General features: G+C 49.5%; 7 protein-coding genes across 8 annotated transcripts; 5 read left to right on the top strand and 2 right to left on the bottom strand.

Annotated features, from left to right (window-relative positions):
- Positions 1-607: 607 nt before the first annotated feature.
- AAFC00_002627 (uncharacterized protein) lies at positions 608-1,206 on the top strand (the record flags this gene model as incomplete). The annotated part of the gene is made up of 2 exons (XM_069341968.1): positions 608-713; positions 824-1,206. The coding sequence occupies 2 exons, from the start codon at positions 608-610 to the stop codon at positions 1,204-1,206; spliced, it is 489 nt and encodes a 162-aa protein (XP_069198474.1).
- Positions 1,207-1,232: 26 nt separating this feature from the next.
- AAFC00_002626 (uncharacterized protein) lies at positions 1,233-2,584 on the bottom strand (the record flags this gene model as incomplete). The annotated part of the gene is made up of 3 exons (XM_069341967.1): positions 1,233-2,097; positions 2,179-2,418; positions 2,472-2,584. The coding sequence occupies 3 exons, from the start codon at positions 2,582-2,584 to the stop codon at positions 1,233-1,235; spliced, it is 1,218 nt and encodes a 405-aa protein (XP_069198473.1).
- A 583-nt stretch (positions 2,585-3,167) lies between these two features.
- AAFC00_002625 (uncharacterized protein) lies at positions 3,168-4,305 on the top strand (the record flags this gene model as incomplete). Its single annotated transcript, XM_069341966.1, has 2 exons — positions 3,168-3,227; positions 3,301-4,305. The coding sequence occupies 2 exons, from the start codon at positions 3,168-3,170 to the stop codon at positions 4,303-4,305; spliced, it is 1,065 nt and encodes a 354-aa protein (XP_069198472.1).
- A 6,273-nt stretch (positions 4,306-10,578) lies between these two features.
- On the top strand, positions 10,579-11,131 carry AAFC00_002624 (uncharacterized protein; the record flags this gene model as incomplete). The annotated part of the gene is made up of 2 exons (XM_069341965.1): positions 10,579-10,886; positions 10,936-11,131. 2 exons carry the CDS (start codon positions 10,579-10,581, stop codon positions 11,129-11,131), a joined length of 504 nt encoding a protein of 167 aa, XP_069198471.1.
- A 507-nt stretch (positions 11,132-11,638) lies between these two features.
- On the top strand, positions 11,639-12,764 carry AAFC00_002623 (uncharacterized protein; the record flags this gene model as incomplete). 2 transcript variants are annotated; one of them, XM_069348027.1, is made up of 6 exons in its annotated part: positions 11,639-11,983; positions 12,040-12,121; positions 12,175-12,265; positions 12,321-12,430; positions 12,489-12,614; positions 12,673-12,764. In XM_069348027.1, 6 exons carry the CDS (start codon positions 11,639-11,641, stop codon positions 12,762-12,764), a joined length of 846 nt encoding a protein of 281 aa, XP_069198469.1. The 2 variants fall into 2 exon arrangements, with proteins under 2 accessions (XP_069198469.1, XP_069198470.1); XM_069348028.1 differs by having other exon boundaries at positions 12,489-12,736.
- Positions 12,765-15,297: 2,533 nt separating this feature from the next.
- AAFC00_002622 (uncharacterized protein) lies at positions 15,298-15,834 on the bottom strand (the record flags this gene model as incomplete). The annotated part of the gene is made up of 2 exons (XM_069341964.1): positions 15,298-15,711; positions 15,769-15,834. 2 exons carry the CDS (start codon positions 15,832-15,834, stop codon positions 15,298-15,300), a joined length of 480 nt encoding a protein of 159 aa, XP_069198468.1.
- A 419-nt stretch (positions 15,835-16,253) lies between these two features.
- On the top strand, positions 16,254-17,302 carry AAFC00_002621 (uncharacterized protein; the record flags this gene model as incomplete). The annotated part of the gene is made up of 2 exons (XM_069341963.1): positions 16,254-16,391; positions 16,442-17,302. The coding sequence occupies 2 exons, from the start codon at positions 16,254-16,256 to the stop codon at positions 17,300-17,302; spliced, it is 999 nt and encodes a 332-aa protein (XP_069198467.1).
- Positions 17,303-17,511: the final 209 nt, after the last annotated feature.

The following is a 17,511-nucleotide window of genomic DNA, read 5'->3' as shown; positions in this document are numbered from 1 at the left end:
GGTCAGAGTCCGATTGTCCAGTGGTCATCGAAGACTATAAAGGGAAGCAATCAAAGCGGATGAACGACTCGAAGGCACACACAAGAGACGCACGAGGAAGGGAGAAGACAGATGAGAGTGGAGTGATATCAATACTGTGTGATTATGCGACGAGCGTGAGTGAATGCTAGACATGATCTGATCTGATCTGCCCTCGGACCTAGACAAGCACGAAGTCGGAGCATCAATATCCGGTGCCCGCGTGCTGTGGCGAAGGAAGTCGTGATGTGCACAAACCGCCGACTACAACAACGTGCCATTTCTGTCTTAAGTGAGATTGCCATAAGTAATCATAGGACCCATCCTCGTTATGGGCTTCAATCACAATCCATCATCACTGTTGCTCTACCACAATCCTCAACCGACGGAGGTGACTTGTCCGCATTCCCTTTCGTGATCTGACATCATCCATACCCCTTATCTTATCGGAGCTCACCTTGCCCTCTCTCATCATAACACGCCGAGGTCCAGGAAAACCGGACATTATTCCCTGAAAAGATGATAACCATCACTCCACTCCAACTCTTCTCTTGTTTCACAACAGCATCCATTAAAGAAGAGCAAAGCCATGTCAACTACAGACGACATGCAAGCGGCAGCAAAGAAGTTCTTCTCGTCCCCGCATTACGCCGTGGCCGGCGCATCGAGCGATGCAGCTAAATTCGGGAACAAAAGTAGGTAGTGTGATAATTGAGTATAGGACGAGTCATGTATCTACAATACCTTTTTTCGAGCCTACATACAACGCGTAGAAGATAAGACTATGGCACTGACATGTCGCAAGTCTTCGCTTGGTATCTTGACCAGGGTATCCAGCCTACTCCCTTGAACCCTCGCGCTTCCTCGATTTCCGTCAGGAACAACAATTTCCAGACTGCAGCGGCGCCGTCTGCGCTCAAGAATGCATCGTCAACCTCGCTCAGCATAGTCACTCCTCCTGCAGTCACTAAGCAGCTGCTCAAGGACGCCAAAGACGCAGGCATCCAGGCCGTCTGGCTACAACCTGGAACCTTCGACGATGACGTTCTGGAACAAGCCAAGGAGCAATTCCCCGGTGCTGCGGTCGGCGGTTTCGAAGGGCTGAGTGGTTGCAACAGACATGAAGGCTGGTGTGTGCTTGTGCATGGCGAGGGAACTGGCGCGGGCACGAAAGATGGAAAGCTCTGATGTTCCATTTCGAAGTGTGGCTTAGTCTACCATTTCCGGTCGGGCTCTCGATATTTCATGCTACCACGACCCTTGAATTTGATGCCGCTTTCGTTGTCACCCCCAGCGCCCTCGCCGCTGCTGCCACCGCCCAGTCGACCTTCCATGCTGGGGCGGTAGCGGTCTTGCTGTCTTCTGGCATAGCCTTTGTGTCTCTGTTCGCCTCCCCGAGTGCCATCACGTCTGTCGTGATTTCTGGGCTCGTTCCAGGCATTTTGCCCACTTCTCCGATAAGACCGTCTATCTCTGCTCCTACTCCTGCTATGCTCCCTATCTCTCGTCTCGGAACCGCGTCGCCGTTGTTCATCATGATACTGATTCGGTAAGCTCCTTCGTCGTCTTCTCTCGTAATCAGCTTCAGCGTTGTCGCTATTGTTCTGCCCTCCCACATCTGGTGGAACCCTGCTGGGGCTAGGGCTGCGTCTGCGCCTGTGAATGGTCGCCGGACTACGCGAGTCGCGATGAGTGTTCGCGTCGGACTCATCATCAGAACGAGCACGCGGTCTGCCGCGCAGATTCTCGTCGATTTGGTTGTCACTTTGGCGGCGCTTGCGTTTGTCGCTTGTTCTGGGACTACCATTCGTCTTCCGGACTGGTGAATGCGACGAACCATCGCTACGCTTACGTCCACGGTCAGCGACTTTCTCGGGTGAGCCACTATTGATGGCAGGAGGCTTTCTCTTTCTTTCGAGCTCCCCGCATCTGGCAACGAGGACTGGTTCGAAAGGCTTGTCATCGTCGTTGACCTTCACTTTGGCCATCCTCTGCAGAACATCATGGCCGCCGACCAGATTGCCAAACACGGTATGTTTGCCGTTCAGGTGGGGACATGGCTCGAGAGTGATGAAGAACCTAATGGCTACAGCATGAGTAATCTGGAAACAAGTTTCATGGGTGGTGAGATCGAAGGGTAACAGGAGAGATTGTGCTCACTGACTGCTGTTCGTATCCCTGCCTCTATTCGCCATACAGACAAGACCCGTAGCGTCCAGCTGACGCCACTCGAGGTTCTCATCTGCGAATTCGCCGCCATCATTGTAGATACTCTTACCACCAGTCCCATTACCTGCAGTGATGTCACCGCCCTGGATCATAAATTCATCGATGATCCTGTGGAAAGGACTAGCTGCATACGAAGCTGCTGGATCTGACGAAGTACATAACTGGCGAAAACTGCAGAGAGAGATCAGTAGCATGTCAAGCATCCGATGATAGACTCGACGAACTTCTCGCATGTCTTTGGTGTCTTATCCGTAAACAATTCAATAGTCAAACGACCTGCTGGCTCCGTCCCGATCGTCACGTCCAGGAACACCCGAGGTCGAATGACAGCGGTCATGTTGCTTGGCCTTGCTATTGCACTTTGGTAAGATTCTCACCTTGAGTAGTAGTCATATAGATGAACAGACTGGAGCAAGATAAGACAAAGTAACAACCTACTTTATAGTGAAACCTGCCGCTGCGTGACAATGATTCAGCTACTCGGTCACTCGTGCAGCGCTCCGACGACTCGTGGAGGCTAATGGACTAGATACAAGTAGATAGGTGACCGGTCAGTGTAGCGTAAGCAACACAAGGGGAGGCAGAGCCCAGCACGACAAGGATAGGCAGAATAACCTGAGAACAGTCCGAACCCTTGATCAACGAATGGCACATGCGAAATGGCTCGGAGGTAAGACTTTATTGCATACGGTACAGTACCTATCTGAGATAAATCCAAGGGCAAGAACTAGCGACTTCCCCGCAAACCCTGGTGCCAAGACTGCGCCTTCCCTCTTTGGAGCGTAGAAAGTGTTTCGTACTTTCCAAATTATTCGCCGCGGCAATCATCGACTTTCTTCCATCCAGTCTTTTCTATCCTCGCCAGACTTCTGTATATCAGTGCACTTTTAAAGCAGTGGAATCAGAGGGAATTCGGCAAGATGCCTTCCACTCACAATGCTGAGAAGCCGTGGGACACCGATGATATTGACAAATGGAAGGTAAGAATTAATTACCCCAAAGTTTTCTATCTTTTCACAAAGTTCATCATATGCTAAGATAAAATCGTGATAGATCGACGAATTCAAGCCAGAGGACAACATCGGTGGTACATTCACTGAGGAGTCGTCCTTCTCAGTTCTCTTCCCTAAATACCGCGAAACCTACCTCAAGGCATCATGGCCCCTGATCACACGCTCACTGGAGAGGACGGGCATAGCCTGCACTCTCGATTTGGTCGAGGGTTCCATGACCGTCAAGACTACGCGCAAAACATACGACCCTGCCGCCATTCTCAATGCTCGCGACTTAATCAAGCTGCTGTCTAGAAGTGTGCCTGCGCCCCAGGCTATCAAGATTATGGAAGACGACATGGCGTGCGATGTCATCAAAATTCGTGGACTTGTTCGCAACAAAGAGCGCTTCGTGAAGCGTCGACAGCGTATCCTCGGCCCCAATGGAAGCACGTTGAAAGCGCTGGAACTATTGACTGGCTGCTACATCCTCGTCCAGGGAAACACAGTTTCTTGCATGGGTGGTTACAAGGGCCTAAAGGAAGTCCGCCGTATCATCCAAGACTGCATGGCCAACATCCACCCAATCTATCACATCAAGGAATTAATGATTAAGCGCGAATTGGCAAAGGACCCTGAGCTTGTCAACGAGAATTGGGACCGTTTCCTGCCGCACTTCAAGAAGAGGAACTTGAGCAAGAGAAGGGTCCCTCACAATGTAACAGACAAGTCCAAGAAGGTCTACACTCCTTTCCCGCCGGCTCAAGAGAAGAGCAGAGTCGACTTGCAGATCGAGTCTGGAGAGTACTTCTTGTCCAAGCAAGCCAAGGAGCGCAACGAGCGCGAAAGACGAGAGGAGGCTATGAAGGAGAAAATGGAAGAAAAGCGAAAGCAGAGAGAGAGTGACTTTGTCGCTCCTGAAGAGCCCGGTGAGAAGAAGGACAAGAAGAAAAAGAAGCGCAAGACTTCAGATGACGACGACGAAGATGAAGAGAAGGCAGAGAGGAAGAGGCGGAGAAAGGAGAAGAAAGCTGCTGAAGCTGCTGCGGCTGAGGCTGCTGCTTAAAGTGATGTAAATCACCTTATACTTCTTTTGTGTGTCACATTCAGCGATTGGCATTTCATGGTGGTCAACGGCGTCCCCAGGTGTTTGGCCTTTTTCTACATATGACTTGAATGACCCTCTTGTCAGGATCATTCCGTGGAGGGTCCCATATCTGAATCGTTGGTTCAGATACATTTACCACGATCGGATTTCGCGTCTAAACGTCCACCATGATCTCCCCGCAGAGAATTTCCATTCACAACTACTGATTATACACTCAATTTCAGCTGCAGCTGCACTACTGCATCGTCGATCTTCCACATGTCTTCTGCATTGATACGCTCAAGATGACTGGCAAACGATGCCTGCCCTTTCAATGAAAGGCGGACCCTCAAGCACTTTCAGCCTCGCACTAGAGAGCTCCAGAACGCCAATGAGCGCCATCGGCTTGATCAAGTCGCCTCTGTCTGGCAGAGCTGATATCCTTGACGAAGCAGCACATCAAGTCAAGTGGTCGATCGGTTGCCTCATTCAACCGTATTTGCGATGTGCAATCCATAAGCTGGCGTTCCTTGGTCCAATCGAATGGACACTTATCTCTGGCAAGCATGGACCCAATGCACGCGTGACAGTGGAACGCTTCATGCATACAGATGCATGCATTGGTTCACAGACATGTCACAGCGCAGCGGCAGTACATCAGAGAGCAATAGTGAGTCTCGCAATGAAGCGGGGTCGACGCCTCTCGCTCTTGCTTCCAACCAATCTGTTGCTGTCGGAATGGAGTTTAGTGCAGCATGTCGAGGGTAAGATCAAGTAACAAAGGCGTATAGATGTTGTAATCAATGGAGCTACGGGAGTCATGAACTATGGACCTCGATTTTAAACCCAACAAAAAGCTCCTTCTCGAGCGGCCTTACCACCTGATCATAGAACCCTTGCCGGAATTTGTCGTCTGTCAAGGACGCAACCCTGCAGTCTCCAGCAAATTCGCACTTAAGACAAGCGTTGAGTGCTGCCCTGTGATCTTCTTGGATATAATCGCACCGGGTCTGAAGTAGACCCTGTGCTGTGGTTAGATCAGTGTTTACATTGGGTATCCCGTCAGCCATGTCTGTTTCAGTTCTGTGTTTCTCGATCTCGTCCCAAAGATCAATTTCAAGGAGTAGAATACCAAGTGACAGGACACTTGGATTGGGGTGCATCTGAAATTGTGTTTTCGAATCGTCCAAAAAGCTTTTTTCAGGCTTCGCGAATTTTGCATCGATGTAAGGATGGTCCAAATCATAATCTTGACGATCCGTGCTTTTGGGATCTGAGAGGAATGTTAATTGCATCTTGTTCCACTCTCCTTGCGACCATACTGTCTCGCCGAAATGCAGGAGTGCTTTTGCAAGGATGACAGCGAGAATGCGCTTTTGTTTTAATGAGACCTTGTGACGTCGCTGGAACAAATCACGCAGGGTTGTGCGCAAAGCCAACATATGTATCGTCGGCGCTGCAGTTGATCTAGCATGCCAGAGCTCGGTGCCATCATACTCAACACAAATGTTTGCTCTATGCTGCTGGGCTTGGTGTATCGTATCGCAAAGCCTGTCAAATGGTCGGCGTTGAGCATGAACTTGGGCTAGGCTTGGTGCAGCTGGGTCAGTAGCGAAACGGATTCTAGTACTATGAGCATTCCTATTTTAATGGTCAGTCTGATATCATAAGATGCCGAGGTATCCGCAGATCTCACGCAAATTTCAACCTGCTCTCTTGCCATGATGAATCCTTAGTTGAGTGCGCAGACATGACAATATTCACATCGTTGTTGATCCCAGACCCAAGCTCTGACCATGAGCAGCAACACCTGAGAGATATCATTGCTTCATGGTATGGGCAAGATTCTTTCTGCCACACCTTTGCCACGGCTTTATATAGCCGCATCAAGACATCTCGAGAATTTGTTGATGGCGCGTTACCACTAACGTCTTTTCCTACGTTGTTGATTGTCCTCAGATTGAGCAAGCGTTCCAGCTTTTCGTTGTTCCTTTGCAATCGTTGGACCAGCCTCTGCCTCCTCTGCTCATTGGAACTGAACACAATCCTTTTCTTCAGCTCGGCTATACTTCTGCCTGACTCTCTTTGACTCTTGAGTGCTATAAGTCTGGCATATACAACTGTACCATGGGTCTGTTCACGAAGTCAGTCGTTGTTCTCCAGTCATCGTAGATTGATGTACCATCGAGGAGCCCTCTAGGCCCAGTCCTTGTTCAGAGACGAGATGGTTAAACGACTCCAGGTTGTCTTGCAGTATGTCCAAGAATATCGGTGTCGAACTACCAAGTCTCTCCGCCAGACGCTCATGGTGGATGCGATCTTGCATCACACTATCTGATCGATGATGTCGACTATTCCCTGGCTGTTCGACCATGCCACTCAGCATCACTCGCAGAAACTCCACCTCGAATGCGAGATCGCGATAGAAGTCTGCAATCCTCTGATCTCTGCGTCTCGGATCAACCTTTTCTCTGTAAAGGTTGGCAGCTCCCACTATCAGCGGAATGACTGCCAGGGCAATGCCAGCGATCTCGATACCTGACATTACGGCGTAATCCTGGTGAGTCTTGTGCGGAACGAGATGAGAATCTGGTAGGAATAGGGTCTAGATGCTGGAGGACAGAGTATATGCACTTTCAACAACCATGAAGATCGCTAAGGTGACAGCGCATGGCAGCCTCACCATGACCCACGTCTAGTGGCTTACGCCCATCATGCATGCGACGCCTTGTTTTGGCTCTCGCGGTCGTGTGATAGTCTTGACCATGCACCTGAAGCCATGGTGCTTAATAGTAACGTCACGGCTGCGCCAGGATGCCTGAAACTATCTGCTTGGATTTCGTACACGCTTGTTGGTCTCCACACAATCCCTTGACATGGAGGACGTCAATATAGCAGACATAGCAAAAGCATGCACTGATCACTTTCATGGTATCTCAAATATCGTCAGTCAAGACAAGCCATTCCTTGACAATGATACCTCGATGGGAATCGAGGAACAAAGCGGTCGCTTCAACATATGGGCTGGTAATCTGGGCGTCTTCGCTAACGCCCATGGGTCTTTGGACTATCGCCTGAAGGACAGCCCTTTGGCCAAAGACTTGACTGTCAAGCAGATGGATGGGCTACTCGCTAATCTACAACGTGGTGAGAGAATACGCATTGTGCTTCTCGACATAATCATTGACACAGCCAAATTCCTGCTCAGTTACGGAGATAATGAATGAGAATGACGATCCAAGTGACGAAGGCGACATTGATGAAGAAGATTACGAAGAATACGGATTGCGACCTGCAAATCTCTCTTCTTATGTATCCTCCGCTCTCAGTACTGTCGACTTTGACCCGGCCAAGGAGCATCCCGTAAAGATACTCCTCCTCAGAACTATCGCCGATATTGGTAGCGCCATAAGCAGACTATACCGTTTGTCGATTCTCATCCGAAGGCCGACGGATATTCATCGAAACATCAAGGCTGATGCTTATGTTATGAGAGATGACGATGGCAGAGATGCGAGCCCAGATTTTAAGGCATACGTATTGCAAAGAATGCTGAAGCGCTACCCAGATCTACCAAATTTCCTATCGCGACGCTTGTCTGATGCTGTTGTAGCACGCCGTAGACGATTCTTATGGCGACAAAAACATCAACAAAAGCTCGACCCAAAAGGGTTGACACTCTCGAAAGATGGACAGTTGCCAGTAATGTTTGCGACAGATAACCACACGGTTAATCCATCTCAGATCTCCCCACTGCCTAAAGCCTCGAACAAAGACATACCTTTGCAGCGTAATCGGTCGGCTCAGTACGAAGACACGACAGCGAGCCATTTCTCTGATCCGAAGATTCGAGGCCTCGACCTCGATGCCGCAGATGCTCCTACAACTGTCTATCAACCCACCGATGTTTCACCAGTCATAATACCTCCACCTCCAAAAGTTGCCACTGGGTGTGAGGAGTTTATCTGTCCGTATTGTTGCACCGTGCTTATGTCTCGTGAGACCGAGCCTGAACGTTGGAAACAGCACGTATTGAATGACATTGAACCATATGTGTGCCTCATCGAGGGATGCTCGGAGGGAAACAGAATCTTCCGTATCACAGACTCGTGGTTGTCCCATCAACATTCGCATCCGCAAAGCCGAACCTTGAGATGGGTTTGTACGAATTCTAGCCACAAGCCTCTAATGTTTGATACCGATAAGCAATTCGAATCTCATCTCTATGAGGCACATTCGAAGGGCTTCTCGCCATCGCAGATGCCTGCATTGATGAGACTTAGCGAGAGAAGGGTGATGTCCCCCTTCACCTCGTGTCCATTCTGTTCGGATATACACCTTCAGGGCCTAGGTCAAGTTTCAAGCGCGGCAGGAGTATTGGATCCGCAATCTATGATCGATCACATACGTTATCATCTGCAAGAGGTAGCTTTGTTGTCACTACCATGGCTTGATACGGCTGACAACGGTCCGAGCGAGAAGAGTGATCTCGATCAGCAGTCGAGGGTGTCGTCGGAGAGGGAAGTTGCAGATTCTAGCCTCGAGTTTGCAGACCTCTTGTTCGATCCGGAGCCTGGCGATCCTGAGAATAGCGTTATGTCCGGAGACGGCCATGAGTTGGAGTGGGCTTTCTTATCAGCCAAGTTCTACAGTGGCCATGAACGAGATCCGATTCTCCAGCCCTTTTTGCGTAAGTTATATCTTGGACTCTCGCCGATGTCACGACCGTCACACGGACCTGTCCTGCCATGCTATGTATTACCTCGTAATCCGGACAAGAGATGCGAAGTGCGCAGTAGTATTCGCGAGACTTTGGCGAAAGGTCTATGTCCGACGTCGACAAGCGGTATTTCTACCTCTACACTGAATACCTTTGCGTTATGTGGAGCTGGTGGTATGGGCTAGACCTCTGCTGCATCAGACTTCGTACGCAGTTACTTCCATCAATTTGATGCAGTGATGTGGGTACATGGTGATACCCGAGCGAAGCTGTTGCAAGACTTCCGAGATATTGCGGTCAAGCTTGGATTGGTAGCAGATGACTCCGTTGATTCCAATGACCAGGCACTGACGCGGAATCTACTCAAAAATTGGTTGATGAACCCTCGGAAGGAGCTGGCACGATCCCAAGATGAACTCCAGGAGACTGCTACTTGGTTGCTCGTTTTTGATGGGGTTGATGACCCCGAAGTGTTGAACGAGGCGTGGCCTTATGGTGCACCTGGAAGCATTCTGATTACAAGTCGAGATCCGCTTTCGTTTGGATCGCTGGCCAGAATCATCACACTTGGACCCCTCGACACTAATGATGCGACGAGGCTCTTACTATGCCTCACTGATAGAGAGCATGACGCTCATGAAGCGAAGCAGGCCGAGGTTGTTGTGGATCGAATTGGAGGGGTTCCTCTTATCTTATCACAAATGGCTGGAATGATCATGAGACAGCATTGGTCCATGTCGGACTTCCTGGCAGCATATGGGGAGAGAAGGAGCATCGATTCCACATCTCCACTAGCATTGCACAGAAACATGTTAGCTTCGGTCTGGGCTGTCGAAAGCCTCAAGCACGGCAGGGGCCTGCTGAATGTTATTTCGATGCTTGATCCAGACGCCATACCAGAACGTCTGTTGACGTTGCACATAAACAAGGCAAGATACCAGGGCTACCCTCAAACCCTCGCGGCCTATCTCGAGGCTAAGCATGAGCTTCTCTCTACATCCTTAGTCAACGAGGATAAGGAAACCAACCAGCTTTGGCTACACCGTATGTGCCAAGATATTACAAGAACACAGATGGCACCTGGCGAGTATCACGCTGCCTTTCTTGATGCAGTTCGATTGATATCCGCGACGTGGCCATATGAGCTATTCACATGGCGTCATGGTGTGGAGAGATGGTCAACGTGTGCGATTCTATTCCCGCATGTGGCTCGGCTACTTGAACTGTCTGGCCCTGTCAGAACCGAAGGCGGTGACTTGGATGGCTGTTATGAGTTTGCGCGATTGTTGACGGATGCGGGTTGGTATTATCATGAGAATGGACACAGTGACGAGTCCACTCGTTTCAGCGATGTTGCTCTAAGAATCCTCGAGCCCCTGGTTGAAGCTATTCCTGGCAGCTCCCATATTCCAGCAGTGCAGAAAGAGGCATTTGAGGCTACCATCGCGGAGTTATACCACAACAAAGGGTGCTTTGCCACAGAGACGAATCTTCCGATCAGGGCATTGGAGTACCATAGCAGGTTTAACGAGATGATGCTAATCAAGATAGGCCAGGCTGAAGCTCGCAAGGACATGCGCCTGGCAATATCTTGGAACGAGCTAGGTAATGCTTACATGCTGAACTCAGCTTGGGAGAAAGGTAGAGTATGTTTCGAGAAGTCAATCGCGCAGATGAACCTTCTGGACGACTTCAGCCCTTTGCAGCTGTCCTTGCCGCTGGTTAACTTGGCTTTGGCGTATTGGGTTGTTGGCAAATATGAAGATGCATCTGAAATTCTCACGAAAGCACTTGCAGATCGCGAAGCAGTCTTTGGCGAAGACGATGGTAATTCTTTCATGTGAGTAGCCCGCCAAATCTTTGGAGACTGAGAACCTGATGTGTCCCAGTACTGGTAGAATTCTACATGCCTCCGGAAACGTCAAGTACTCCAAAGGGTTGCACGAGGAAAGCTTTACGTATCACCGACGAGCTCTGCTTCAGTACAAGTCCACTCTGGGCAACAATCACCATCGAACGGCTGATCTTTGTGTCAAAGTTGCGGGCCACCATCTACGCCTCCGTCACTGGGAATTAGCTAGGTAGACTCTTGCCTCTCTTCCCATTGATACGCTTGCTTACTTGTACAGAGCGTTGCTCAACCAGGCTCTGAGATGCTATGGCAATAGTGCAGTGTTTCTTCCGGAGCGAATAAGAGCAATATACAACCAGTGGAAAGTTCTCCGCGCTCTGGGAAAGACTGCTGAAGCGAACGCGATGGAAAGTGCGTGTGAGCGGTTATACAGAACAAAAGTGCCGCATGATACCAGGCGTTTGAGTGAGCTCAACGATGTGGTAATGGACGAGCTCATCGTGTTTTGGTCGAGATAGTATGGCAATGACTCTGGGCTTATCCACATACGGTATCTTAATGTGCCACTTGTGAATTACATCAAACGTGCGGCAGGCATATAAGCGATTCCACATGCAGGGCCGCTACAAAAGAATCCTCATTGCTGCAGCTAGTCCAGCCACACGGAAAGAATGCATGACATAAAGGACGGTATCCTAGGCATGAGAACACTCCTCACTTCCGTCGTAAGCGTCTTCCTAATGTCGGAAAATACGAAGATCATAAGTTCACAGGTATACTTCCTGAAGAAAGACCCCAAATACGACACAGTGAAGCCATATTCACTTCGTTTCACGCCGCCTGCTGGCTTTCCTCGCGCCAATGTCGAGCTCGAGGCTCACGATATTACAATCGAAGATGTACGTCCGGTAGTGAAGGAGCTTAGTCTCAAGAAGAACGGATTCTCTATCATGCCTCTGGAGAGCAGTATGCAATACGAAGACTTCAACGACAAAGACAAGGTCATAGACGTATATCTGCGGGAATTGTCCAATACTTTGCGACAATATCTCGGAGCCACTCGAGTCCAGATTTTCGAGCATACAGTAAGTGCCCCCCCACCTGTCCTCTTTGACTCTGGTCGACTTCTGATTTCTACAAGATACGCAAGCGGCATGAGATATTTCCGATATCTACCGGAGAGCCTTATCAATACAATCAACCCACGTCGATGGCGCACGTAGGTAGGTTGGTCCATCCTTCCAGGCCATTGGCATGATGATGTTAATATTTAAAGATACCACGGTGCCTTGGGCAGTATCCATGGCTCGGACTCTTAATGATGGGAACAACGATGTGACGACGAACGGTCACTTACAATGCGTCAAGCAAGTGCACTTCCCACTGACAACGTGTAGTGAAACTTGGCTAAGCATGATTCAGTGTCTGGAAGCCTATTATCGGACCTGTGCGAGATTGGCCTCTGGCTATGTGTGATCCTCGCACCGTCGTACCTAAAGAGGATCATGAGCCATGCGATCTCGTATATCCAGGTCGGTCTCGCGCTCCGCACACGATACAAGTAGACCATTCTTGCTGATAGTGTCGTAGATTACGTGGTCGAAAACCTGCAGCTCTACTTCAGGCCTACTCACAGGTGGGTCTATCTTTCCGACCAACAAGTCTCGGAAGCGTGGGTCTTCGTCCAGTCGGATACAGAGAATGGGCAAGTGGCTGGTATGGCTTTTGTCTACGACATGTCCTGTTGGTGTATCGAGCTAAGCCCTCGTGCTAGTTCCACATACCTCGTTCCCGAATCCGTTGGCATCGCCAGACGATCCATCGAGAGAAAGTATTGAAGCTCGTGCTTTGGTATACTATACATGAGTTGAAGGAGGAGGCTGTGATGCGTTGGCACGGGATGGTCAGTCGGTAGGTGTTTTTCAATGGTGGATTTTCTTTTTGGCCTGAGCTGGGGAATCTGACCGCATGATAGCAAGAAAGAGCACATTAGACTCATGCGAGATTGGAATGGTAAACATTGCTTGAAATTTGACGCTATTGCCCTCCTTGCTTCAAAACAACGCGTTATTCTGCGAATCGACAGACCAATAAGTATCGAGATGGTGATATCGATGCTTTGGTCGTGTCCTAACGAGTGACTAGCACCGCCATCAGTAACAGCGAAGAGCATATCAGATGGTGTGAAAGACTACTATTGCTAGTGAACACTTCCAGGATTGGGTCGAAAAAGTGAAAGGCGCATGCACGTGGTAAGCCATGTGCACACGTAGCAGCAGCATCCAGGTAAACACCTCATAAATATGACTAGTCGTAACCTTGTCGTATCCGTCAGTCTTCCGAGACACTGACACAGGATAATCTGAAGTTCCTTACGGTATGCGCGCGCGCAAGAATCTCGTATCATCGCGAAGGTGAAGTAGCAGTGCGACTTTCCTGCTCGACGACCCATCCATCTCTGGCGAAGAAATTGCCAGCGTTGCCGTCGAAGACCATTTTCTGGCCTTTTTCGAATCCGAATATCTGGCCTTGTGGCTGGGCCTCGCGATTGGCTGGCCACACTGCAAGCCATGGCTGACTTTTCGCTTCAGCCATCGGCTGCAACTTCGATCCTTCGAGAGCAGAAGAAGGCATGATATGCGATTCGGCAGTAAGATTTATGCAGAAGCTGAAGTTTTCGGCCTCGAAGACAAGGATTGTGGTGGAGTGATGCGTGACCGGTGAGTTCTTTCTCCTGTGCAGTCTATCACGATTGGACTAGAGGTGAGCTTCCTGAGAGGACTTGATGTTGTGGATGCTCCTTTGAGCGTACTTATACATTCCCTTCCATTCTCTCCCTCGGACGGTAATATCGACTTGTTTCATCAAATTGCCAAGGTTCCTCGCAATTCTAGACTGTGCTAACATCAGGTCACACCTTGCTTGTCCATTGCGGCTCTGAATTGGGCCATGAGGCTGGTATTTAGTGACCGACTACAATTTTTAGTTGTGACCCTCATAACTCATTCTTTGTTGTCGTCCAGTGTCAGCCACTCCGTACGCCTGTGTGGTAGGAGAGCTTTGCAACTAAAAGGTCACCCAATCGCGCGTCGCTTCTCAACGACTCTCAAGCCAGGCCCGAGCACAATATAGGGTGTATCGTTTTGCTTCCGGATCTAGTCCCTGCCCAATCCAATCTCTGCACAACAGTACTGCATGGGAATGCTTATTGCAGCGGATAAGTTCTAGGTCTACAGGAAGACAAGTCTGTTGGCGTCATTGATATGCATGCTTAGTGGTGGGATTGGCAGTGGTGGTGGGGGCGAGAATCTGCATCTCATATGCGACCCTAATCGAGGAGAGGATCTTGTCACCCTCTGTGCCTCACGTAACATATATAGAAGGGAATCCGCTTGACCAAGATCAAGAGAAGTGCCACGAGTCTCACAGCCTGCAACACCATTTTCCTAAGCTGGCGACACGGATCTGACCATGTCAGTTTCAAGCAAGGATGACCCTGTCATTTTCATGACTATGACCATTTCAACGGGAGAGCATCTCATTTCAAACAGTCCTCGATGGCGCCACATACTTGTTCAGAGGAGATCGACAGCTCGTTACGAGTAGACTGATGTTGTAGAAACGGAATCCGTGAGACAGCAGACCCATCAATTGCACGCTGGGTGGCAAATCCAGGCGTTATCATCACCGGAGTACATCACTATTTCCAAACATTCCTAGAATTATCGAAGCTTCACCAAGAGTAGTCAATGCACTACCCTGTGTTCTTCGAACCTGTACACATGAGGCATGACGAATCCTCACAGAGTACCAAAGTCTCACGAACTGTGGACGATATAGCGTTTTGTGCCACTTCGCATGCGTGAGACAACTGAATGTGGCCTCAGAAACACTACTTCGGCATTACGAGAAGATGTGCTGATGGCAAGATTGCCTCTAGAATCGCGATACGCATCTCCCTTGGTGACGCTTTCGTAGTGCATATCGGCAAGATGAGATACATGGAGTAGTGTGTTCTGGTCAAGTCGCCCAGATAGCATGCAGATACCCGTACACGATAGATTGTTTCCACAATGATCTCCAGTGAAGGAATGGTAGACACCATGAAAATCATACATATGGTATATCACATATTGGCGAACGTCTTCTCATGAACAATTACCATTGCAATTGCTTGGAATCACAGCGGCTGCTGTGTTTGGAAATATCCGGTTCCATCTTGGAATGGAAGTATAACGCAGAGTGGTTCTATCCGACAATGATTCGTCATGTCTCCATAGGGACGGATGCAGCGGATCGGTGCAGCTGCATTGGTCAGAGAACACAAGCTGATGCTTGAAATTGCGTGCAGGGTACGGTGCGTTCTGAAGTCGTACCACTTCTCACTGAAACTCGGAAACTATGTTCTCACGTAGTAATCCCACTGCACCCACATCCAGATCAAACTGCTGGTGCTAACAATGACGGGGCCTGCAAGACCGCTACCCATCTTAGTAGTCTTGAAGATAAGCCATTCGCTGACGAAATGGGCCCAGGCGACGCCGAAGGTCCACAGAGCAAGTTCGTACATAACAGGCACGTCGATATGGTAGGCTGCGTACAACCGCACCACCGCGGTGATGGCGGTCCATGTGCCGAATGTGCGGGCTGAGAGGTCGTTTACTGGAGACAATTCTTGACCAGCAGCAGCAGACTTCTTGGAAGTGCTAGAGGAGGCAGCAGCAGCAGTTCCAATAGATCCGCAGTAAACACGCTGGGTAGGTGCAAGAGAAGCGTAAGCTTGAATGCTGTTGGCCATTGACACTACCGAGATCTTGGATATAGACGTTAATATGTCTGTCTATCAATTTCTTGGTGTGTATCTACATACGAACAGTAGCCATTTCGGCAACAAGCCATCCGCAGGTGGTAGATAGTTCAGGATCGATGAACTCATGCTCATTGTATGTGTGATCAGACCTTTTTGTAAAGATTATAGAACGTGAGATGCACAGGTGACGGCTAATCAGCCAATGGAGCTTGTATGTGAAGTACAACTTGAAGTTGCAGCAAGTCGGGGTGACAACAAGTATGACAGAAATCCAATCTTAGTGTTTGTATCCTCGACACCTGAAACACGCGGCTGAATGCGTGATCGTGGACTTACGATACCTTAGCTCTGTAAGATCGCACGGTGGTTGCTGTCGTCATGACTCAAACCGCACGAAGCCACACTACTATTACTAGTCATGCGCCATATCGCGTTGCCGTATGGGAAAAGCTGTAAGCTACTCCACGAACGGGATGTTTACATGTCCTTCGATAGCTTATCACGTTCTCAAGCACCACATAATTGGCGAGATACTGTAATTCAAAATGTCTGAGATAGTTCAAGATGTGTGGGAAAAGCCCTTGACCACAGCCTTCACTCTCATCGGTGTGCTGTTCGTATCGCTGAAGATATTCAGCTTTTGGCGCTTGATTGCCAGTCTGTTCATCCTTCCGGGTGCCTCTGTGAGTACGATTGTGATAACGACACATGCAAGCATGCTGATTCCTGGCAGCTCTCAAAGTTCGGCAAGAAGGGAACTTGGGCTGTCGTGACCGGAGCGTCCGATGGAATCGGCAAAGAATATGCTTTGCAACTTGCTGCTAAGGGCTTCAATGTCGTTCTCGTCTCCCGCACTCAGTCGAAGCTCGATGCACTTGCAACGGAGATTGAGTATAAATACAGCGCTATTCAGACCAAGACATTTGCTATGGACTTTGCTCAAAACAAGGATAACGACTTCGCCTCCTTGGGATCTCTTGTTTCGGACCTGGAGGTATCAATCCTCGTCAACAATGTTGGTCTGAGTCACAACATTCCCGTGCCATTCATCCAGACTCCTGAACAGGAAATGAAGGACATCATCACCATCAACTGCACAGGCACTCTACGTGTCACACAGCTCATTGCTCCTGGTATGGTTCAACGCAAACATGGTCTCATTCTCAACATGGCATCTTTTGGCGGTGTCCTTCCAACTCCGCTTTTGGCAACATACTCCGGCAGCAAGGCATTCCTCCAGTACTGGAGCACAGCTCTGGGCTCCGAGCTCAAACCTCATGGCGTTCACGTGCAATGCATCCAGTCTTACCTGGTCACCTCAGCCATGTCAAAGATCAGACGCTCCAGTGCTACTATTCCTACTCCCAAACAGTTTGTAAGGGCAGCCCTGTCCAAGATTGGTCGCAGTGGTGGCGCACAGGGCATCGCCTACACGAGCAGCCCTTGGTGGACTCACGGTGTAATGCACTGGGCCCTACTTGCTATCACTGGAACGACCAGCTCAATCGTTGTTGACAAGAACAAAGGCCTGCATGAGGATATCCGCAAACGCGCTCTGAGGAAGGCGGAACGAGAGGGCAAGAAGGTCGCGTAAGGAATTGTCCACGACCATATTGAGCATTATGTTATATAAGCTCCGCAGGCCAGTCATGAGGGACCATTAGAAACTCAATGGGTGGACCCAATCATGATCTCTGAGCGGATGTGTCCAATTCAGCGGTCAATCAGTTGTTCGAACTAACCAGACGATAGTTCCTTGACGACGGCAATGAGCAACATGCATGTACATTGATTTGGTGGCCG

This window comes from Neodothiora populina, assembly GCF_041146345.1.
Source record: "Neodothiora populina strain CPC 39397 chromosome Unknown canker_contig_15, whole genome shotgun sequence".
Classification (NCBI taxonomy): domain Eukaryota; kingdom Fungi; phylum Ascomycota; class Dothideomycetes; order Dothideales; family Dothioraceae; genus Neodothiora; species Neodothiora populina.
Note: the sequence above shows the minus strand (reverse complement) of the source record. Positions and strands in the feature narration are given on the sequence as shown.